Source organism: Mytilus edulis, chromosome 1 (genome assembly GCF_963676685.1).
Source record: "Mytilus edulis chromosome 1, xbMytEdul2.2, whole genome shotgun sequence".
In the NCBI taxonomy this organism is placed as follows: Eukaryota; Metazoa; Mollusca; class Bivalvia; order Mytilida; family Mytilidae; genus Mytilus; species Mytilus edulis.
In genome coordinates, this window is record NC_092344.1 from 81594678 (window position 1) to 81620666 (window position 25989).

At 31.9% G+C, this 25989-nt stretch overlaps 1 protein-coding gene across 2 annotated transcripts in view; it reads left to right on the forward strand.

Moving 5' to 3' along the window:
- The first annotated feature begins 1181 nt into the window (after window positions 1-1181).
- LOC139491865 (uncharacterized) overlaps window positions 1182-25989 on the forward strand; it is a 32140-nt gene continuing 7332 nt past the window's right edge. The window contains exons 1-11 of one of the 2 annotated variants that reach the window (XM_071279779.1): window positions 1182-1516; window positions 8018-8262; window positions 9303-9438; window positions 10684-10853; window positions 12140-12266; window positions 18873-19017; window positions 20121-20275; window positions 21066-21204; window positions 22050-22277; window positions 23501-23648; window positions 25681-25762. In XM_071279779.1, the coding sequence (XP_071135880.1) occupies window positions 1447-1516; window positions 8018-8262; window positions 9303-9438; window positions 10684-10853; window positions 12140-12266; window positions 18873-19017; window positions 20121-20275; window positions 21066-21204; window positions 22050-22277; window positions 23501-23648; window positions 25681-25762 (1645 nt within the window). In that variant the 5' untranslated portion in view covers window positions 1182-1446. Of the gene's footprint in view, window positions 1656-8017; window positions 8263-9302; window positions 9439-10683; window positions 10854-12139; window positions 12267-18872; window positions 19018-20120; window positions 20276-21065; window positions 21205-22049; window positions 22278-23500; window positions 23649-25680; window positions 25763-25989 lie in introns of both variants that reach the window. The other variant, XM_071279787.1, reaches the window with a different exon arrangement.

Below are 25989 nucleotides of genomic sequence, written 5' to 3' on the forward strand. Positions count from 1 at the left end.
TGGGATGACCGTGAATGAAGTAACGGTCATCAGCTTTACCCCAGTGGTATTGCTATCACGGGATTTTTACGATGTGGGTCACACTGAGGTCACTTTGCATACAGAAAATATGTCGGGGAATTTCTTCCTGGAAATTTGAAAAAAATAGGCAGGACAGGAGTTTTTAGTAAAAAAAAGGCAGGATGAGACACTTGCAAAAAAAAAAAGAGTCAGGACGACAATTTAGGTAAAAAAAGTCAGGATAAACTAAAAAAAAAAGGCAGGACCGAACAGAGTGAAAAATAAAAAGGCAGGACAGAGGTTACAGCTAAAAAAAAAGGCAGGACAAAATTTTTCATCCTAGCCCCCCATAAAAATCAAATGGTAGCTCCCTAAGTTGAGTGAGTGAGCAAATTAGTCTAACCGGCGTAAGGCAGAACTTCGAATAATAACATTATAAATTACATTTAATTTATATCACACAAAAAGCACGAGGAACACGAGCCAAAATCATACGATACCTAGAATATCTGATGCGACAAATATGGTCCAATAGAATGCATTGTAAACATTACAGGTATTCTAAAAACACGTGTTGATGTAAACATGGTAAACAAACACACGTTTTGATGTAAACATACACACGTGTTTTACCAAAACAAATACATGTGCTTCCGTACTATTAATAAATATATTTCTAAGTAGTTACTAGTGCAATCACTATAGTCAGTCAATACTGAGGTTGTGAGTTCGAACCGCGCTCGTGTGGGTGCACTCGACTCCAATCGTATAAATTCAGTGACTAATTAAGATTGACAGTTTTCCTATCCAAATCTTCAAGGTCGGTTGTTATCTCCCGGCACTCCGGCTTCCTCCTCCTATAAAAACTGGCCGCCACGGAAGAGCCTAAAAGCGGTGCTTAAGTGGCATTAAAACACATAAAAAAAATAAATTAAGCCCTATGCAAAAATACAGAAAAGAGTAAAATTAAACAAAAAAATGAAAGAATAAACGGAATTAAAAATAGCCACTGTCTTCTTTCTTATTTCATTTATTTTAAATTTTCGATTTATTGCCCGGTTGTTGCTAAAGGGATTTCCACGACAGTGCAAGACATGATGGATGAGTAGCTAAAAGAAAGCAGATCAACGTTAATCTTTTTTAATTCTTGCACAAGGCACCAGTCCCGAGCATGCTTGGTTAACAGAGTTAAAGTTGACTAACAGGGAATCAGTCATCCACCATTCATTCCCGCCAGTAGCAGCTATCTGCTGCTTTCACTTCGAGTGCTTCAACTCGGAATAAGACTGGAGTCTGGAGTACATGTTAATAAAATGTGACGAGAAATATAATTATCAATCCAATGTGAATATTCCCTATTATTCAATTTAGTTGACTTTTGAACTTTCAACCGGATTTAAAACCACACGTTCGAAATAGAAATAGTCATAGAGTTTCTTTTCAGCAATGGATATCTTATTTTGGAGGCCTACGAAACGGCGAAGAAGAAACTTTTGGGACGACTCTGAGAGTGATGGTAAAAAAAAATCTTGTAATAAGCAAATATGCCTGTCAGCTAGTGCTACTTCCGGTCTATTTGTTTACAATTTTACGTCACGACTTCATTTAGTCGGCATAAATGTCTTAAACGATAAAAACATAAAAAGAATACACAGGTACACAGTCATAGATAAGTTACGTTGTTAAAATAGAAGTAGTTTGTTCAAACAGATTTTTTTTTATGAATGTCATTAGCTTTCTTAGCTTTAATATTTTAAGGACTTTCGATTTTACATGGTTGGAAATAAATTTTATATAAAACCAGAGATCTGTCTCTGATAAAACCTTATCAGATACACAGTTATCAGTGGCGTAGCTGGGTCATTTTTACATGTAGCTCGAACTTTGGCGAGGGTTATGAGGGGTGCCAACCGCTCAATGTTAAAGCACCTGCTGGTATTGGGTTCGAAAGGGACGAAGCCCCGAAAGCTATCGAGAATGAAATACCGTAATGATTCCTGTCAGTGAAAAATCATTGATAGCAACATACTTCTGAATCTAAATGGTTTATTTGTTTCGGTTAAATTTTGTAATATGTTAACTTATTCATCGTGTTAAACTGGAAGCTAGCCTAATGGTCATTGGTTTTAGAGAAAACGTCCAAACAAATATTACTTTTAAATAAGTTTAAAAGGTGCCGTGAGTGAGCATACAATCGACAAAAAAACCTTTTAATGAACACAAAAAAATATTTCTAAGAGGTGCAATATAAAAAAAATTCTGGATCACCTAGGATTTCTTCCCATGCACAAAAAGTGAATCAATTTATCTTCCCTTAACCCTTTCACCGATTGCTGCCCAGACAGAAGCTACTCTGAGACGATAGCTTCCCTGGCTTCTTTTACTCAAGTGGGAGATCTTCATAATAAATGTCAATAAAAACTTGTTTGTAGTTATTTGTGTATTTATTTCATTCACTACCACAATGTTCACAGTTTTGTTTATGTTTTGATAATTTTTTCTTCATAAAATATTCAAATTTTCAAATTTTCAGCATTATTTATGTGAAATTCTCAAAATTCTGCTCTTTGACCCCAAATCGTAATTTTTTAACCCAAAACGGCAAAATTTTGTAAAAATTTATGAGGCTGTACAAATTCCTCACACTGAACGATGTCCATTCCAAGTGTTTTGTACATAAAACGACATTTTATGTCAAAAAAGTATACTAGTTTGGCTTCAATTCTTCCATATTCTTTCAAAAAAAATGTTCCCTCATTTCAAATTCTCGTAAATTCCGTAAATTTCCTTCGATTTTGACAAGGTTTTCAACAAACGGAAGCGACATGTTTACACTTTCATCCGGGTATTCATCAAAGAAAGATAACTCATGTTTGCACTGTTTTGAGCGGGAAATATAAAAGTTGTATTCTGATCCCGGTAAAACGGGACTCATCGTCAGCTGTCTGAAGCGTGAATCCCGGTAAACCGGGACTCATCGGCGAAAGGGTTAAACAACTTATGCATTGTAATAAAGGACAACTTATTTAAAAATTTTATTTTTATTTTTTTTTCTTGATCTGGAATGTTTTACGACAGTCTATGAAGGTTTACAAATTGAGCATACAAAATAATAAATTGCGGAAAGAAGAGTCCGGCTATCTGTCTATCAAAAAAGAACAGAAAAATGAACGTAAACAAATGCTTTCAAAATTTTAGCTTTAGACATTAGTCATAGAAAAAGCTTCTTCGGCATTTTCATAAAATTCCATGAAGGTTCGACAAGTAGTTAATGTAATTGAGAAATAACAAAATGTAAGCCCAAACTGCGACCACTATGAATTGCAGAAAGAAATACATTTTGACCTTAAAATGCGGGAAAATTAAAGATTTAATGTATTATTATATTGCTCTGAATACTCTTTTGATCATAAACAGTTTCTGTCCAACTTTCGTAAAATTTCACGGAGAGTCATTCAAAAGACTTTATCCATATTCAGAATCTAAATATTGACGCCGCTTTGTCTCGCTTTTGGGACATAAATTACAGGCTCGACAAAAATACAAACAGCATATCGAATCTGGCAGATAGTGAATTGCTTTAGATATAAGAAAAGTACGTAGAATTTATAGTAGACTAAGACTTTTACAAAGATTCAAACAAATATATTAAATGATCTATTCGAGTAAATTTAGTCCCTTTTTATTCAAAACTACAATCCATTGAAAAAAGAAGCACAAGGCTGATGTGCTTTTGACCAATTTTTCTTATTCTATGTCGATTATTTGTTTTATTTTCAAAATTCAAGTGTACGCCCAGGCGTTTTGACGTTAACGTAGCTATGCGCATGATTATAGGTTCTTAAAGATTATATCTTCCTGAAACACAAAATGCACTAAACTTTTATAAATTGGATGGGAGCCTCAACACTTTTCCATCTTTTCAAGTTTTTCTCTTCTCTGTTGTCCGAGTACAGTTTTAGGTGTCAATGCAGCCATTTTTGTTCATTTGTTATTTTTATACGCCTGTCGTCTTTTAGACGGGACGTATTATGGTATACCGTTGTCCGTCCGTCCGTCGTCCACACTTCGGACAATAACTCAAAAAGGCTTTCACCACTGTCCATGAAACTTAAGTGAATTGTTTATATCTATTGATGTAAGCTCCCTTTCAATTTTTATAAATTTCAGATTTTAAGTTTTGGATTTATAGGGCTTTATTCATAAAAAAAGGGGGATTTTCAACACTCCGGACAATAACTCAAGAAGGCTTTCACCAATGTCCATGAAACTTTGGTGAATTGTTTATATCTATTGATGTAAGCTCTCTTTCAATTTTTATAAATTTTGGATTTATGGGGCTTTATTCATAAAAAAAAGTTGGATTTTCAACACTTCGGACAATAACTCAAAAAGGCTTTCACCACTGTCCATGAAACTTAAGTGAATTGTTCATATCTATTGACGTAAGCTCCCTTTCGTTTTTTTTTAATTTCAGATTTTAAGTTTTGGATTTATGGGGCTTTATTCATAAAAAAAAGGGGGATTTTCAACACTTCGGACAAAAACTCAAAAAGGCTTTCACCTATGTCCATGAAACTTTGTTGAATTGTTTATATCTATTGATGTAAGCTCCCTTTCAATTTTTATAAATTTCAGATTTTAAGTTTTGGATTTATGGGGCTTTATTCATAAAAAAAAAGGGGATTTTCAACACTTCAGACAATAACTGAAAAAGTCTTTCACCAATGTCCATGGAACTTTGGTGAATTGTTTATATCTATTGATGTAAGCTCCCTTTCAATTTTTATAAATTTCAGATTTACATTTCCTTGTTATGAATTTTTATGCTTAAAAAATGGGGGATTTTCCAATTTTGGGACAATAACTAACACTTTCACAAAATTTTATGCAACTTTGATAAATTGTTTATATCTATTGACATAAGCTCCCTTTCCATTTTTATAAATTTTAGATTTTACTTTTTCTTAAGTAATGAATTTTTATACTTAAAAAAGGGGGATTTTAGAAACTTTGGTGAATATATTAATGTAACATCCCTTTTGATTTGTATATATATTTCTAGTTGATCTTATAAATTCATTTAAAGCATAAAAGACAAGTAAAAAGAGCAACGGGCGTATCATGCACTAAAGCGCAGCCCTTTATTTTGTAGGTGATGATCAAAGAAGAATAGATTTGTGTTCTTTGAGTGACACAGGTCACTGCTTATTTCTTGTTTACTGAATATTTCAGGCAATCCCATAACCAATCTCTGACTGAGTCTCCTACTCGCGGTGCCTCAAATGACCGAATAACACTGTTATTATCCGAATAACACTTGAAATTTTAATATTAGCACATTTTGGTGACTTTTAAACATTGATTATTAATTATTAGTATATTATCAATGTATTTTGTAACTTAAAAATGATTTACAGAACGAAGATAAGTTCATAAAAAACTTTAAAAATTTAGTATGTAGATCCAATATGGTGACCACGGAAATCACAATGGCCACCAAGTTCGATGTACACACTAAATTTAAAATGATCTTTATGAACTTATCTGCTTTCTGTAAATCATTTTTATGCCCCACCTACGATAGTAGAGGGGCATTATGTTTTCTGGTCTGTGCGTCCGTTCGTTCGTCCGTCCGTCCGTCTGTCCATCTGTCCCGCCTCAGGTTAAAGTTTTTGGTCAAGGTAGTTTTTGATGAAGTTGAAGTCCAATCGACTTCAAACTTGGTACACATGTTCCCTGTGATATGATCTTTCTAATTTTAATGCCAAATTAGAGATTTTACTCCATTTTCACATCCAATGTACATAGAAAATGATAGTGCGAGTGGGGCATTCGTGTACTGAGGACACATTCTTGTTAAGTTATTAGATACATCGATAATATATTATTTTTCAATAATCAATTTTTTAAAGTCACCAAAATGTGCTAATATTAAAATTTCAACTGTTATTTGGTCATTACAAGTGTTATTCGGATGATAGCAGTGTTATCCGGTCATCCGTGTTACCCTCCTACTCGTGTACTTTCAATATGCGGTACCTTGAATGACCGAATAACACTGTCATTATCAGAATTACACATATAATGACCGAATAACACTTGAAATTTTAATATTAGCATATATTTGTGACTTAAACATTGATTATTAAATAATTATATTTTATTGATGTATTTTATAACTTACAAATGTTTTTCTGAAAGCAGATAAGTTCATAAAAAACTTTTAAAATTTAGTATGTACATCGAACGTGGCGGCCACGGAAATCACAATGGCCGCCATGTACGTGGTACACACTAAATCTAAAATGATCTTTATGAACTGTTTTCCTTTCTGCAAATCATTTTTAAGTTATAAAATACATCGATAATATATTATTATTTAATGATCAATGTTTAAAAGTCACAAATATGTGCTAATATGTGTTATTCGGATAATAACAGTGTTATTCGGTCATTCATGTTACCCCTTTCAATGTAACTTAACCACCCTTATAGATTGACTTGATTACAGTACAGTGGAGTCCCCGGTGTCCGTGCGGCATGTGATATCGCGCATTAGCTGATTTTGTCATATCAACACAGTAACACAAATAAAATCGATCTTGTTATTGTTTTAGCCTTCCAAAGGGATAAAAAAGAACAAAATTGATAAGTTCAAGAGTTAATTAATTACTGCAATCCCGTGATTTACCATATTTGGCCAATTTCCATTAAAAAAAATTACATCATCAGATAAAAGTTGTTTTATTTAAGTCAAATTTATATCAAATTGAAATAATTTTTGCTCTGCATCCTTGGCAGTGTGCTTGGTTCAAAATCAGCTATATTTCGTAGTAGAAAATCTTTCCTTTATTCAAATTACCGGTAAGCTATTTTTGGAAGGCATGCACGAAATCACCGGACATTGGAGGAACTCTCAGAACAGGGGTTTCTCTAATTTTGGACACACATTACACAAAATCTAGAAGATAAAACCATATCAACAGAAGATTTTATGAAATAAAAGTATGATATGAATGTGTTCACACAATAGTATCCAATTATTGGTTTTATCAGTTAAATGAAGTGAAGTCATCAGTCTTAGGTGCGCGGATACACCGGACTGCACTGTACCTCAAATGACTGAATAACACTGTTATTATCTGAATTACACTTGTAATGACCGAATATCACTTGAAATTTTTATATTAGCACATATTACTTACTTTTAAACATTTTCTATTAAATAATAGTGTATTATAAAGGTTTTTATAACTTAAAAATGATATATAGAAAGCAAGTTAGTTCATTATGATTGTTATACATATAGTGTTGACATCCAACCTAGGATAACGCATATACCATGTGACATGGTTGCCATATTGGATACTCTATATTTATAACGACCTTTAAGAACTTACCTGCTTGCTGTAAATCATTTTTAAGTTATCAAATACACTTATAATATGATTATTATACATATGATATCTTTTAATAATTAATGTATAAAAGTCACCAAAATGTGCTTATATTAAGATTTCAAGTGTTATTTGGATAATAAAGGTGTTATATATAAGGTCATTCGTGTGCATACAAAATCTTGCATTATAATAGTAATATGACACAGTCATGCCAGTAGACAATTTGTTGCAGTTTGAACTACAAATGAATACAGAAAAATATCTGATGTACACAAATGTATGTTTTCATACATTTTGCTTTAACTTTTTGAAGCAGCACACAATCATTTGCTTACTAAATTTGGGTCCCAGGGCTTTTATTTGAAGTGAAAAGACCAGAAAAACCTTCTTTTTGATGCTGGAAATTCCCTTTCCCTGTTTTTTTGTGACTTGTTATTAAATTCAACATCCTTGTGCATGTAGCCATACTTCATGTCAAACATTATACAAATTACTGACATATTATTATTATTAGTGTATATTTTCCAGTATTTTACGAGAATTTATGACTATGAATGTTCATGCACAATATATTCTTTCTTTCCCTATAACATGTTTGTCCAACAATTTTTCAGATTACTTAGACTTCCTTGATGGGACTGATAGCTATGTAGATGACATGGACCAAGACAGTGAGATCATGTCCAGACCAAGAAGTCCAGGGTCAAGGATGTCCACACCAGAATTACAGCTATCATCAACTCATCCACAGGAAGTGACTTCACTTGTAGATTTTGCAGCAAAAATAGTAGCTAAACATGTGTCTTGTGAAGAAATAGAAAGTCACGATCCACCTCTTGATGAGTCAATGTTGAAAAAGGTATATTATTTTAGCTTTCTCCTGGGGATTGGTCGGACTGTCCTGTATTTACCTTTCAATTTACATCTGAAAGAAAGTGGAATGATTCAACAAAACTGACAAATTATGCATGTTATGTGGAATGATTTAGTCAAACTGCCATATTATATGATCAATTAGTTCTGTAGTAGTGTTAAAAGTTAAAGAATGGCAAAGCTAGTTTAAACTCTTGCACTGCAAGGCAGCTTTTAGGACAAGGGGTATGCCTTAAAAAAAGTAAAAGTAAAAGTAACTTTATAAATATATGCCAAGGATATACAAATATTGAAACAGATGAAGAGTTAAGTGTGTTAATTTACGTTTTTTGATTGAGTTAAGCCTTCCAATTGATATTTTATCTTGTGGTTTTCTATATCATATGTATATTAGATGTTATGCTATTGTTTCAGAAAAAAAGAGAAGGTTTGGTACCATTAAAACGTTTAATCCCGCTGCAAATGTTTGCACCTGTCCTAAGTCAGGAATCTGATGTACAAAAGTTGTCTTTTGTTTATGTAATTTATATGTGTTTCTCGTTTCTCATTTTTTCATATAGATTAGACCGTTGGTTTTCCCGTTTGAATGGTTTTACACTAGTAATTTTGGGGCCCTTTATAGCTTTTTGTTCAGTGTGAGCCAAGGCTCTGTGTTGAAGGCCGTACATTGACCTATAATGGTTTACTTTTATAAATTGTTATTTGGATGGAGAGTTGTCTCATTGGCACTCACACCACATCTTTCTATATCTAATTATAACCAAAAGTGAGCTAAAAATGTTAGACCTAAGATCAATTTGCCTGAGGGAGTCTAATCTTAGTTTATAAACATGAAAAATTGAATTTATTAATGGTGTAAATGGTAAAAAAAAAGAAGCATTTCCTGAAACCTATTATCATTTATTCAAACTTTTAAAATTATGTGGGTGAATTTTCATGAGTTTTTAAAAAATGAAACAAATTTGATGAGTGCAACTTGAGATCTTTGGAAGGGTACAAATGTATTTGTAATATTTTCTGTTGTAGATTGCATTTTGGGCCTTTCCTCAAGATGAAAGTCATGTCAAGGTTTTTTCACAGCTGACATTGAGAACACCTTATGAATGGAATGCAGGAGAAAGAAAGGCAACAGAAGGGAAAATAAAGAAAATGCGCCAAGTTGGTGAGCAAAAGCATTCTTCTCAGACAAGAATATGATAGATAATACGAAGCCATCATAAGTGTTTTGCCCTGACTCCATTAGATCAAATATTATTTTCATAATTAATGGTACATGTATCTTGACATAATTTTTGGGATAAAGATTTTATATTCATACAATCAAAACCGTTTTGTGATCGGCTTGCTATTAATTTTCCAGACTTTATCACTATTTTTAAGATAAAAAAAACCAGTGCAATGAGCACGACAGTTTGGAGTTGAATTTTATTTATTTTTCCAAACAACCATATGGGCCCCTAGTTAAATAGATTTTGGGGCCTATAGTAAATCATAATACGGTACCCCATAAATTTTTAGGAAATCATGATTTTCAATACAAATTTTGGGGCACCTAGGCTATTTTCCTTTTTAAAATAGTTTATAGAACCAAGGACAGGGGACTTTGTCTTTGAAATTCATTATGTATATTGGTAATCTTGTTGGTTTTCATTAAACTTAAAGTATATTATTAGTCCAAATTTATAGATTTAGCTTTGAAACATTATTAATATATGTTATGTATGTACATGTTGCTGTAAAAGAGGGGCGAACGATACCAAAGGGACATTCAAACTCATAGATCAAAATAAACTGAAAACGCCATGGCTAAAAAAGAAAAAGACAAACAGACAAATAATAGTACACAAGACACAACATAGAAAACTAAAGACAATGCAACACAAACCCCACCAAAAACTGGTGGGGATCTCAGGTGCACCGGAAAGGTGAGCAGATCCTGCTCCACATGCATGACATGTGCCACCCGTCATGGTGCTCATTTAAATTGCTTTTTTTTTTTTTTTTTTATTAAAGCTTGCCATTTCTATGTCAGAACCTGTTCTAAACATATATGTTTTTGTTTGTTTTATTAAACCTGATTCAGAACTTCCATAATGGTTGAGTTATTGCAGAGGGATATTTTCACTATTTAATCTTCATCCAGAATTAGTGTTAATAAACCCCTAGATGAAGCTTCCTTAACTGTCTATCCTTAATTGTTATAGGTTCATGGTTGCTGCTTTTGTTGAAACCAGAGATAATACAGAAATTAGTGTAAATAAATCCCTAGATGAAGCTTCTTTAACTGTCTATCTTTAATTTATAGGTTTCATGGTTGCTGCTTTTGTTGAAACCAGAGATAATACAGAAATTAGTGTAAATAAATCCCTAGATGAAGCTTCTTTAACTGTCTATCTTTAATTTATAGGTTTCATGGTTGCTGCTTTTGTTGAAACCAGAGATAATACAGAAGCCAAAGTATCACTTACATTTGAAAAGCAGCATTTAACATCAACTTCCTGTTCAGCTTGCTCAGAGTCTGTTTTCTGTCAACATACTATAGCTGTTATTTTAGAGAGAATAAAGAATGCAGATAAGGTAAGCGCAAACTTGATTTACACTCTTGTAGATGTTTTTGGAAAGATTGGAACTTGTTGTTTTAATACACCTTATAGCTATTTATGTCAATTCAAATATGTTCTAAAAGTTAGACACTCAGAGTTAACTGTATTTACATAAGGACAAGAGAGCAGAAATTTTGCATGGATGATAACGCATTTGATATAAATATTTAATAAATGATTTTGAAGCTAAAATGTGAATCTTATTTTCCATCCAACTGAACGAAAAAAATAGGCTCCTGGTTTCGAATTTTATCGTGCTTGCCTCTGACAAAAATGTCTGACATAAGAGCTACTTGATAAATCAATGTAATAATCATCTTTAATAAATTCATAATTTAAGTTTCACTTATCAGTTTTTAACTTGACAACAGTAAGTTAAAATTAGAAAAACACTTAATCTAAATTTAATTTTTTTTTTGGTGATTTTTTATCGGTTAATTTCTTTTAAAACAAATAGTTCATTTTATATTTCAATAAAAGAAATGTTTTTTTTTGTCACAAAGAATGAATTAGTTTCTTTCTGTCTTTATGACAAAAAGCACATTTTCAATGCCTTCTTCTGGAAAATATGAAATTATGAATTGAATAACAATACACTACACCATCCTTTTAAAGATCTTTCATTCATATCAAAGCATTAAGGGCATGCAAAAATCAGTTAACCTTTTAGAATAGAAATATTAATACAATATGCCTCAAAAAGGGGGGAAATCTCCATCTTTTAACACTAGAATACAAATTTAGGTAGTCATGAAAGTTGTGGAAATAAAATTAATTTATACTGGCCTACAACAATTTCCCTTCAGTGTTGGTGTCAAATTTTTGTTGTCAAATCAATATTAAAGCAATCCTTGGAGGAGGAAACTAGTATACCTTTTTTCTACATGCACATCTTTCTAAAGAACTGCATTAAATGCAATGGTGTGCAATAGTGCTATATCAAGGGTGTTTTTTCTACACAATATCTGTATATGATTTTAAATTATTCAATTTACTCTTCCAATCTTTCCACCAATGATTTAGATTACTTTGATTTTTATCTTGATGTATAGTTATAGCATGTAGTACATGTTGAAATAGGCCATCTTGCATATGATGTGAATGTGTATATTACCTTCAAATTTTATTATCACTTTAGTGTAACAACATGTGAACTTTCATCATAGACGCTAAATAAACAAAATTTAACCACAGCTATAATATTATTTATAGTGACCTGTTCTTTAATATCCTCTTACTATAATACATTATTTATTGCAGGTTCCAATACATGCTCCAGTGACAGAGACCCTTTCTACATTAACTAGAGACCAGTTACAAAAGCTGTTACAGTATGCTATAAATGAAGACCCCGGAGGTGTATTAGGAAGAGTTTTTCAATATATCGGTACTATTCAATGTCATTTGTGTAAATTTAAACCTCCATATTTTTCAGTTCTCTATGATTATGCTATCTCCTACCAAAGCGAGTTGTTGTGTTAAACATTCAGGTATCCATGTAAATCATACTTCCTTTCTCAATTTCATACTGGCTTTTTGTTCAGCCTGCAACATGTTATTGCAGAAGGTAGACAAAGCTGTCCTTCATTCTAACTTATTTTGTCATGAAATTTGATCAGAAGTTTTGAAGTTTTTTTTGATTGAAAAAAGACAGTATTACAAAATTTTGAAATTATGAAATAGATTGACAATATCTTGTTTACAAATTCAATTAAAGAAGTGCATATTCATCTGCAAGTTTTCATTTGATGTTTAATTCAGTTTTGGTGTTCAAATATTGCAGCTGTCAAGACATTAGTTTGATGAAGTTTATTTTTCCAGTGAAACCTGTGTTTTGCCTTATTGAAATAACAAGAAAATAAAAAAAAAAGTATATTTATTTTTTCCTACTGCATGTATTATACTAGCTGAAAACTAAATGGCTCTTAATATTAAAAAGGAAAACATGTCATTTAGTTATTTTCCAGGATGAATGTATGATAACTTGAAACCAACTCATGTCATTCAAGAAATGTAGCCTTCTGTCTTTTTATTATTAAATTATAGGGTTGGGAAGGTGTCTCATTTTAAAATGATCAACACTAGTTTTTTAGCTCACCTGGCCTAAAAGGCCATGTGAGCCTTTCTCATCACTTGGCGTCCGTCGTCGTCGTCGTCTGTCGTCGTTAACAATTTTTCAAACATCTTCTCCTCTGAAACTACTGAATGGATTTGAATGAAACTTAGCATGATTGTTCCTTAGATTATCCTGCACAAAGTGTGTGCTTCGATTTTTGATCCGTCAAAAAACATGGCCGCCGTTACATAAAATAGAACATAGGGGTCAAATGCAGTTTTTTACTTATATCTCAAAAACGAAAGCATTTAGAGCAAATCTGACATGGGGTAAAAATGTTCATTAGGTCAAGATCTATCAACCCTGAAATTTTCAGATGAATCAAACAAACCATTGTTGGGTTGCTGCCACTTAATTGGTAATTTTAAGGAAATTTTGCAGTTTTTGGTCATTATCTTGAATATTATTATAGATAAAGATAAACTGTAAACAGCAAAAATGATCAGCAAAGTAAGATCTACAAATAAGTTAATATGACCAAAATTGTCAATTGACTCCTTAAGGGGTTATTGTCCCTTAATGACAATTTTTCACAATTTGTTCATCATATTTGCTAACTTTAAAAAATCTTCTCCTCTGAAACTACTAAATGGATTTGAATGAAACTTAGCATGATTGTTCCTTAGATTATCCTGCACAAAGTGTGGGCTTCGATTTTTGATCCATCAAAAAACATGGCCGCCGTTACTTAAAATAGAACATAGGGGTCAAATGCAGTTTTTGGCTTATATCTCAAAAACGAAAGCATTTAGAGCAAATCTGACATGGGGTAAAAATGTTCATTAGGTCAAGATCTATCAGCCCTGAAATTTTCAGATGAATCAAACAAACCATTGTTGGGTTGCTGCCACTTAATTGGTAATTTTAAGGAAATTTTGCAGTTTTTGGTCATTATCTTGAATATTATTATAGATAAAGATAACCTGTAAACAGCAAAAATGATCAGCAAAGTAAGATCTACAAATAAGTTAATATGACCAAAATTGTCAATTGACCCCTTAAGGGGTTATTGTCCTTTAATGACAATTTTTCACAATTTGTTCATCATATTTGCTAACTTTAAAAAATCTTCTCCTCTGAAACTACTGAATGGATTTGGATGAAACTTAGCATGATTGTTCCTTAGATTATCATGCACAAAGTGTGTGCTTCGATTTTTGATCCGTCAAAAAACATGGCAGCCGTTACTTAAAATAGAACATAGGGGTAAAATGCAGTTTTTTGGCTTATATCTCAAAAACGAAAGCATTTAGAGCAAATCTGACATGGTGTAAAAATGTTCATTAGGTCAAGATCTATCAGCCCTGAAATTTTCAGATGAATCAAACAAACCATTGTTGGGTTGCTGCCACTTAATTGGTAATTTTAAGGAAATTTTGCAGTTTTTGGTACTTATCTTGAATATTATTATAGATAAAGATAAACTGTAAACAGCAAAAATGATCAGCAAAGTAAGATCTACAAATAAGTTAATATGACCAAAATTGTCAATTGACCCCTTAAGGGGTTACTGTCTTTAATGACAATTTTTCACAATTTGTTCATCATATTTGCTAACTTTAAAAAATCTTCTCCTCTAAAACTACTAAACCAAATTCAACCAAACTTCAACTGAATGATCAGTAGGGTGTATAAAATAAAGTTTGTGCTTTATTTTTTATTTCGTCAAAAAACATGGCCGTCATGGCTAAAAATAGAACACAGGGTAAAATGCAGTTTTTGGCTTATATCTCAAAAACTCCAGCATTTAGAGCAAATAAGACAAGAAGTTAAAGTATTTATTAGGTCAAGGTCTACCTGTCCTGAAATTTTCAGCCGAATTGGGTAACTGGTTTTTCAGGTATAATGCCCCTGAATTGATGATTTTAAAGAAATTTTGCAGTTTTTGGTTATTATCTTGAATATTATTATAGATACAGATAAACTGTTAATAGCAAAAATGTTAAGCAAAGTAAGATCAACAAATAAGTCAATTTGACCAAAATTGTCAATTGACCCCTTAACACTTTCCTTACTGAATTGTTTTTTTCCGCGACGTTGTGTGACCTGATCAAATTTCCGCGCGCAGTTTGCCTGGCCTGAATTAATTTGACGTGTGAATGGGAAAAAAATGACGTTTTAATAAAAACGTGTGTATCTTTGTTGTTTCTCATCAAATCGGTTTCAAACTCGATATTGTTACACTTAAGTATGAAAGGAGTGTTGCAATATAAATAAATTTACATGACAATACCTACTTTTGATTTTTTTTAACCTTTTGTGGAAAGAAAATGACGTTTGATTTGAGAAATCTATTTTTTTTGTGACCGGTTTATATTTTTGCCTCCGATCTTCTAAATTAACAATACAAATGGTAATTAACAATTTCGAGTGTTCCTTTATCATAGTTTTATAGAAAAAATAACTCCAGAGTCAAAATTCTAGCTTATTAGTCAGAATAAAAATGGTTTGACAAATTCCGCGGCGGCCATTTTTTTACCTGTACAATGCAATCACCAGATATGAAGTTGTGTCCCTGGATAAGTTGGAGTTGTCTTTCTTAGTCCGATGTTTTCTTTGAATTTTTGCATGAATATTGATCTAAATTGACTATTGGGATCTTTTGTGGAATTTTTAATATTTTAATGGAGATATCTAATGATATTTTTTTCTGGTAAAATCAAAACTTTTCAGATTAATATGTGCTTTTTTTTTTAATGTGCAAATATTTTTTTCTGTTTATTTTGTATCAAACCACTGAGTGCATGGAAATATTAATTAAATGTAAGATGACCTGACACACTTATCCATGTACATTTAACACTTTAATAATGTGTTGATAAATTAAGTGAGACATAATTAAATGTTGAAAGACAATCATGAACTTTTAAAAATAAAATTACTTTAAAAAAGTCAATGATTTATTTTTAAAATTATTTATTATAAGTGTCCTGACTCCATGGGATGCTAGAATTTCCACTGTCTTTGGTTTTGTATTGTTCAATGATGAAAATAATTTAATGTTCCTTATTAAACAAAAAAATTAAATGAAAATGTCAACTGTAACAACAAATATAAATTATGAATATCCTTTCAACAACTTATCTGTGAAAACCTTTTCAACAAATTATGTGTATATAATATCCTTTCAAATTAAAAATTGTAACAAAGTAACTGTTAATTTAAGATGTTTAATTTTTGACTGAGTGGGAGACAGTGAAGCAATGGGGTAGGCAAAGTGGTTTTCTACATTCAACACAACCATATTTTCAAACCTTTTTTTCCTGTGTACCTTTAATAGCTACCCTAGCCCAGCATATGTGACACCTTATCTTGTTTCCCAAAGTCTACTGGCAAACAGAGTTAACCTACATGTGTTTGATCTGTCTTGACATGGTAGATTTCACAATATGACATACACCATGTCTGACGCTACCAAAACCCAAAGTTTGATGGCCCATTTCTTTGTTTTAGAAGGCATGAATTGCTTGAATGCATCCCTCCCTTTGTAAGATATCATGAATCGCCACCTATCGTTTGGGGACATGTTGGTCTCTCATTTTTTGTCTGTTAAGGGGGTCTTTAATTTCTGAGTTTGTAAGATACATCATTATTAGTCTCCCATCTTTGCTCACCTCCCTGGTGCGTAGCAGTGAAGTGAAGATACCTTATTATCTGCATAATTTCGTCCATTTCTTTGAAAAATAAGAGACCATGACTTATATTTTTAATAACTATAAACATGATAAAGCCTTCAAGTGTTGGGATTAATAAATTTCAGGATAAAAACAATATATGTACATTGTCAGAAAATATAACATTTTTGTCCTAAATTCTAAAGCTCATACAATTATATTTTATTTTCCGGCAATGTACATATATATTGAATATGAGAATAATTGCCTGTTAAAATAAAAACATAATTGTTATGGCTTTTTTACTCTAATATATGTGTGTGGCTCTGATCTGGCTGCGGTTTAACATCTTAAAATTGAGATGATTATATTCATATTTATATATGATTTATAAAAACATTACCGGTTTTATGTTAATTATCAAATCATTGCAATATTACTTTGCTCTTCATGGGCCCTTTAATTAGAATAAAAATATCTTATCTCTGGAATCAAAATATCCTATCTTTGGAATAAAATGTCTTATCTTATCTAATTATAACTATCAATTATTTGGTTGTCAGATAGAAACATCTGGAAAAAATATCCTTCTTTGGGTCTCATATGTTTTGTGGACCAGTTATTAGACCGTTGGTTTTCCCGTTTGAATGGTTTTACACTAGTAATTTTGGGGCCCTTTATAGCTTGTTGTTCGGTGTGAGCTAAGGCTCCGTGTTGAAGGCCGTACTTTAACCTATAATGGTTTACTTTTTAAATTGTTATTTGTATGGAGAGTTGTCTCATTGGCACTCACACCACATCTTCCTATATCCAGTTAGGCAGTTACTTCTGGGATAAATGGGGAAGACCTCTTTCAAATTTTAATATATAAAATTCTTGGTGCCATCAGTCATTGTTGGAGGACATCAGGGGCATTATTTACATCTGTCAGCTGTCATTATTTTCATCTGAAAGTTCGCTGACCCCTTCTCTTTCAACATCATTTCAGGAGTGATCATGAAATCATCACCGATGTCATTTTGAGGTCAATGCATTTCATACCGTTGACCAAGAAGATCTACTTCTCCCACCAAAAATCCCTCAAACTCGTTCTCAAAACTATCGGACATTTTTATGTCTCAGAATGTTACAGACCATGAAACGACATTTTACTAATATTTACTATAATTATGCGTCCTTGACATCGGCAAGTGAGAGAGGAATGTGATTGGATTGTTTTATTTAGAACTTCCATAAAAGGAGTGCGACCTTTTGCACTCGTGGGAAAAATCCAATTACCGCGCCGACGGAAGTCGGATTATTAATTGATTTTATTCTCCGTGCAATTGTTAAAATCGTTTTTCGTAATTTGTATCATAATTTTAATCAAAATATTCATGAAATCAAATTTAACTTTCCTTCAAAATAACCTTTTCTCGACGAAAAAAGTCACATGTTCGCATCACATGTTTTTGTACAAAATGGCGGCGGCTTATTTTGTTTGTTGACGCTACCGATCTTTCATTGTATTGAAGTATATATAAGGTATCAAATTCAGTCATAATCGGTATTCTTTAACTGTGATATACAAGCTTCCTGAAAACCTATATATGTATAGGTTAAACATAGCTTTACGGGGTGAAATGAGTTAAAAGACAAAAAAAATATGATTATCACGTGATTGTCTATGCCTGAAAGCATTGTTCGGCCTGGCTACGGGGATGCCTCAACACATTGTTCGGCCTGGCTACGGGGATGCCTCAACGCATTGTTCGCCTTGAAAGGGTTAAGTTATTGCCCTTTAAAGACTTTTTTCACAATTTGTTCATCATGTTGACTTACTTTAAAAAATCTTCTCCTTTGAAACTGCTGTATCAATTTCAGCCAAACTTAGGCTAAATGAGTTTCAGAGTATCTTGTATAAATTTTATATTTCATTTCCTTGTATGTCAGAAACATAGCTCCTATGGCTAAAATAGAACATAGGAGAAAATGATTTTTTTTTTTGCTTTTGAAGAAAATAGGACGATTCAAAGAACATTTAAATAAATTGAAAAGCCAAAATAATCATTGATGAGAGATTTAACCCAAAAAATTAAGGTGAGCGATTCAGGCTCTTGAGAGCCTCTTGTCTTATTTTCTTTCTAATTATTGCTAAAATATGTATAAAATCACTATCATAAGAGTGCATAATTTAGCACTACAAATATACAAGCATTAACTAGTGAGCTGTAAAGGCATCAAGGGACTTTAGATTTCTAATTTTCCATATTTTATTTTCTAGATGAAATCAGAGACATCCATTCTGAATATAATACTCTACAGGGAGCACCTGATCCAACATTTGGATTGCTGCCCGATGAACAGTCAACATGGGATATATCATTGGAGAAACTTAAAAAGAAACTTGCATCTGATCTGTCTGATAGGTAAATGTAGTTGAACTGTTTAAACAAATTATGAACACTTTACGGAAATGTAGTTGAACTGTTTAAAGAAATTATGAACACATGTTATTTTGTAAGTTGCTCATGTCATGATAATTATTCACTTTAAAATAATGCATAGAATGTGGCAGGTCCAACAAAGTTCTTTCAAAATTCATAAGATTTGGTTTGTTGTCAAGTTGACAACTCATTTCTAATTTGAATAGGTTGTTTCTGATGACAACATGCATGACCTGGAGGTCAAGTTATTAAAATGACTATGTCCAGTGTTTGCAAATTACAAAAGGAGCTGGTAGGATATAAATAGATGGCTACTGAAGATGATCATTTAATAGCTATACATGACTCGGTTATTATTATCCCTTAAAATTGGATATTTAAGTCTTATTTGCATGCAGTTTTGGAATAATTCATGCAGTCATAACCATTTTAAGCTGTTATCAAGACCTTTTTCACAAAAAATTTTGGCCAAAAAAAAGAACATAGAGCGTTGAGCACAACATTCTATACATCATATTAATCTCTATTTTAATAAATTACTGTGTAATATGTAATCAGATATATTCTAATTTCAAAATGGTGAATATGTGTATGGCCATAAGTTTACATAAGTTTTACATGGTGTACCAATCTATTTGTTCTAAAACTATCAATAAGGTCAATGTGTATGTTATATTAAAAATTTGAATTATCTTTCTTTGTCCATATACAATTGTGTATAACTGTTGAACCAACTACAATTATGGACAAAGGAAGATATATGCAATTCATAGTTACTTTCGAATGCTTTAGTAATACAATGCAATGTAAGTTTTATATTACAACTGCGGGAAGAACGCAAGTCCTAATGGTTCCCACACGATAAATAGAGAACCCCTCTCAACTAAATGGATTGAAATTGAGATGTGACTTTAACAAAAAAAATTCAGGTTAAAATTCTTGTTTGATAATTTTATGCCTATTGTTTTAAACTTAAATGTTGTATCCTTATTTCCCTGCAGGTTAATATTATTAAATCACAGATTTCCTAAAAGAAAATATTAAACAGCTAGTATTAAGTCTTGTTTATGCACCTTTCATTTAAGATACAACTCGTACAAAGACACATGTGACATATTTCTGAAGGCCAAAACAGGTTTTCATGATTGGTACTTTCGGAGAATCAGTGATCTTATCAGAAAAAATGAAGTGGAGGCAGCAGGCCAAATTCTTATTGCCATAGCTGAGACAGTTTTGACAGGTAAATAAAAATACAACAATTATTACAAAAAACATTGCTCTTTAGATTCTGCCTTTAAATGGTTGCTAAGCATGACAGAGTTCTGGTCTATCCATTCATATATTAAATGACACTCCTTGACTCTACTTATCAATAAGTTGTTGTAAGTAGTAGAGAGTGGTGGGTCAATTTTAAGGTGTACATGTATCCACTTCTAATTATATATATGAAGGCAGGGGTTAACCCAAGAAACTTCAGACAGACAAAGATACTGATGAATCGTAGATATTCTAATTCATTTATATGTAGTCTAAATCAGACAAAACTTTCAAACATGGCTATCTTATATAATATATAACATTAAACTGTGCAGCATGTTCACATCAAGACTGATAACAAAATATAGGAATATCTGGTGTCTTCTCAGAGAAAAATGCATCACTCATCAAATTCTTGTTAACTGATTGCTTATATTTTCTATCAAATAATGGTCATGTTTGAAATAAGAAGCAGAAGCTTACAGTTTTTGTTGTATTTTATATGTTCATGATATATATCAATTGATGAATGACCCCTATAAAAATATCCATTCCTTGAATAATTGGACCAAAAATAGTTTTCTACAGTGTCTGGTTTCGATGCAAATTATATAACCAGTTTATTCTTTTCACTCTAGGGAACAATCCAAATCATTCCATCCTTTCTATACAAGGATCAACACCCCTTTGACATAGTGTTAATTTTATGTTGGTGTCTTTGTTAGTTCTTTTATTCTGCCATTAAATTCATGAAATTTAAATGAATTTTGTAGATGCAAGCAGTGTTTATAGATGGGAAAGTTCTACAAAACGGGTATTCCTTGACATAGAAAGAATGTTTAGTTGTTTTATTGCTTCTTTTACTGGAAAAGTTAGACAGGATATGATAGCAGCATCACTGAAAATCAACAAGTAAGAAGAAAAAACATGATTAAAATTGTCATTTTACCGCTTGTATCCTTTATAAACCCTGAGGTTATATTGATGTCCACAGTTCAAAGTGCACTTATTGTTATGGACATTCCAAGAAGGCAGATAAAAAATGAATAAAAATAATTTCTTAAAATTAAAAAAAAATAAGAATCATTTTTAAGTGATTTTTATGTTTATTATATCTAGAAAAGGAATGACAACACTAAAATCTATCTATTGCAGAAATAACCATTTTCTCAAGAATCAATTTTAAAAAAAATGAGGATAATGTCTGTAACTTAAAGGTAGAAATGTTTATCCATAGGTTTAGTTCACACTCCCGTTCTTAAAGAAGGTTACAGCAAGGCAAAATTTTTCCCCGTCCACCTAGCTATTGTTTAGATTGTTAATTTGTTCTCATTTGAATATATATGAAATAATTGTAACTGGGTACTAAACAGGCTACCATCAATCAATTATAAGCAATAGTTTATATATCTATATTTGGTGTAAGGTGTACTTGTTTGTCTGCCAGGGTTGATCTTACTTACTGTCATTTTCATGGTTACTGATAATGTTATAAAGATAAGATTATGTTTAATCCGTAGAACCTTTTCATCTTAAAGACATAATTTAATTATGATCAGTAAAGCATGTGTACTTTAGTGTAAATTGATAATGTTTTCCTGGTACAAAAGACATCATGATTTATTGGCTTTGATTTCTTGTTAACTCATTAAAAAGGTTTGCTAATTTTAAAATATCAAAATATCAGTTCTTGTGCCATGTGAGGAATTCTAGATTTTTTTTTTAGCTTTTAGTTTTGTTTTTGTTTTGTTTTACAGGAGAATAAAAGAGGCCCAGTCTACCCCATCCTTTTTGGAACCAAAGAAATGGTCAGAAATGATATCTATCAAATTAAAGAAAATTGGTGAGAGTAATCAGGCTGCAGTTGATGTTATGGATGGACAAGAAAATTTACCATTTTATGAGCCAATAGTTGCAAGCCAATTACCAGAAACTCCTGATGTTTTAATTAAGTTATACAACAAAGAACAATCAACTTCAGAAGTGTTAGTTTTTTTATGCTTTCAGAAATATTTGGTGAAGAAATTTCGAATTTCTCATAAAGGTGTTGATTTTATCAATAAGACAGTATAGTAATTGTTGAGTTTGTACAATTATCTCTCCTGTTCAGGTAAAGCCATATAAGCTATTGCCATCACATGGTGCCAGTCATCGCCTGTCCTAATCTTTTTAAAGTTTCTTCGCCAAAACTACTGAACCACTTTTAAGCAAACTTCAAATGATTGACACTTGCAAGTGAATAGTTCGATCTCATTGAATCTGTAATCATAGGACCTTCAATTAACCCCTTAGCAAGAGTTGGGTTATAAATGAATAAGACATGTTCAGTTATTTAAAAAAGGAAAAGAATGTCAACATTGAAAGTGAAACAAGGGTAAACCATTTGATTGACCTATTCAATCCTCAAACATTTATTCTTATATAGGTAAACATTTATATTTTAAACCTACAATATGAAACCAATAAGACCTAGAAAAATCCAATTGCACTAGTTGGCTATCTATCTTTATTTGTATTTATGGTTATATAATGTTATATGACCACCAGCAGTCTTTTGATGTCACCTTGATGATTAAATAGATGGCGTTTACACTTAGATAAACAAGAAATGCTGACATATATTATTGAGACTATGCATTGTAAATTGTTTATTTAAGATTATTCATAATTTGGATAACGTTTAAGTTGTTATAAATCAAATCAGAGGCGGATTTTTTTTGGGGGGGGGGGGGGCAGAGGGCCCAGGCCCCCCCACCCCCCCTTTTTTCGAAAAAAATTTGGTTGCTTGTATAGGGAATCATTAAAGCAAGACTTGAGCGGGCCCCCTCTTAGGTCAATCAGTGGTCCCCCACTTATATAAATTTCTGGATCCACCACTGCAAATGAGAATTTGAGTCAAATTGGTGAACTTGAATTTGAATGCTAGGCCCTTTAAATTGACTCTGATTGATATGTGAATACCTGTATGTAAAGTTAAACCTAATAAAGAAAGATTCACTGCCATTTGTTTTATTCAGAACATTATACATGGTCGGAACATTATACATCGTAAAGATATCGCCATCTACCATTTCTCTAGAAGTTTGAATCCATTTACACTGCAACAAATGTTTACATAATAAAATGTATGTCTTGTTTTTCCTAACCTAGGATGTAACAGTAAGACAATTTTGGTTTTAATATAAAGGACATGTCTTAAATGTTTCAGAATGTATGATGAACCATTGGATGTGATGCTGTTTAGATTTGATTGTATTGTACAATATCACCAATGGACAGATGACTCCAGTTGTAGATATAAAATGTGTGTATTAGGGTCCTTCATCCTGAAAAAGTTGACATTGTTGTCAGAAAATGTAAGATTTAATTATGCCTGCTCTGTGTTAAAGTCATATGAAACGAGTGAAACGAGTGAGTGGTGAAAAAAATGTTTATCCAATTCTTTTACCAATGCATGTATATATCATAAACTTAGTCCTCTGTACACGATGTTCTCATTTTTTACACAAATATAACGTATGATCGTCAAATTTTTTTCTCTCTGTTATGATTAAACAAATATGGCTGCTCATTAAATGCCGTGTTTTGAAGCCGAAGTTTACTGATTGTCACTTTATAGTTAACAAATAACAAAAAGCATGGGTATTGAGCACTTGTTTAACATGTACAATCAGAGAATTGTTTATTTTAATGACAGATCTATGCGTATTGCGACCAACAGATTTTTACGAGGAGGGTTACGCTCAGGTCACTATGCATACGGAAAACATGTCGGCGGGAAGCAATTAAAAATAAGTAAACTTCTTCTGAAAGTGGACAAATTAAAGAATTTTCCTCAGAAAAAAGTATATGTACATAAGTTGTATAATGAAAACTATCCATTTAGTTATAAATAACATATGCATATTTTTTTTTTAATTTGAGGTTTCTTATGACTTTAAGAAACATCAGATCTCCACTGGAAGTGGGCACTATATTGCATTTACCTTGTTTGTCAGTCAGTGTTTGTCCAATAAATATTTCAATCACACTTTCATCACATTCTACTGAACAAAATCTTGTTGTTTGCCAATACTTTCAATTTTGATGACACCGCAACTGAAAGTTTAGGGGCATATTGTTTTACCCCTGTCCCTCTGTCTGTCTGTTTGTCAGTCTGTCCAATTCCCATTATGGGTATATAGTTATTTGGCATAACATCTCCAACAGTTTAAATCCTAGGAAGTTTTCACTTTGCTCTCTGTTTGTACATATATTGAAGATGTGCATGTGGTCTAGGTTTTAATTTTTATTCATATTTGCATTTTTTGTAGTATATCCTTGCATAAGAGGTGTCTAGTGTTTCGGAAAACCATACTTTTTTTATCTGGTTCTTAAATGTTAGATCTATGGCAAATTTGTACAAAGTGCACACTTACTAATGTATACTTAGCTTGCTAATTTCAAAACTTTATTCTGTTATTTGGATTGAAATAGAAGATCCAATTAATTTTTGTCGAGCCTTCGACTTTAGTCGAAAAAGCGAGACATAGCGATCCTACATTCCGTCGGCGACCACAAATATTCACTCTGTTATTTGAAATTTTAATAACTTTCTTAAACTAAACTGGATTTCTACCAAACTTGGACAAAAGCTAGTTTATGATCACAACATAGTATCCAGAAGTAAATTTTGTAAAAATAAAATTCCATTTTTTCTGTACTTTAATTAAATGGACTTAGTTTTTCTGCCAGGAAACAATGCATTCACTCTATGGTTAAAGTTTTTAAAATTTAAATAACTTTCTTATACTGTTTTGGATTTGTAACAAACTTGGACAGAAGCTTGTTTATGATCAACAGCTCATATCTGGAAAGAAATTTTGTTAAAATTTTGTACCTGACTGTGTATCCGTATTTTACTTATAAATGGACTTAGTTTTTCTTCCAGTTAACATTGCATACAGTCTGCAGTTAAATTTTTAAAAACTTTTATTAGATTCATAAACTATCCTGGATTTTTACCCAACTTGGACAGAAGCTTCTTACAATCATGACAATCAAAAGATAGTATCAAGAGGAGTAAACAATTTTATTGATTTTTTTTCCATATTTTTGTTGGGCCTGCAATTAACAGCAAAAGTAGGCGAGACACAGGGTTCTACGGAACCCTTACAAATTTTTGTGGTATTTAAGCAAAATTTACAATTGAGATGATACTAAACTTGATAAAATTGTTTTAATACTGTCCTTTTGTCAGCTTTTATTGTATTGCCTGACGTTGTCAATATAAGGGGACCCATAGGATCACTCCACATTTTGTCAAGTCTTATCTCTTCAACCTAAATGGTATGAATGTCAGTTTTATATGAAAAGACAAAACTTATAATCTTGAATATTTATTTTCAGTATTCAATCCTTAGATTTGACGAAAAAAGATTAAAAGTTATAGAAGAAATGAAAACCAAGGAGACTGAAAATGAAACTGCAGGTATATTATTTATATTTCTGTAGAAATAATACCCCAAAGGGAATGCAGTTTGGAATATGCCAAATGATACACAAAATTTAAGTATTTAATTCTATTTTTGTAAAAATATTGGGTTAGAAATTATAAATAAGGGTCGGTTAGACAGTTTTTAACTCTTTTTTTTTTTAAATTTTGCCCAAATACCTATTCTGACAAAATTTCTTGCAAAATTTGTTCAACTAAGAGGT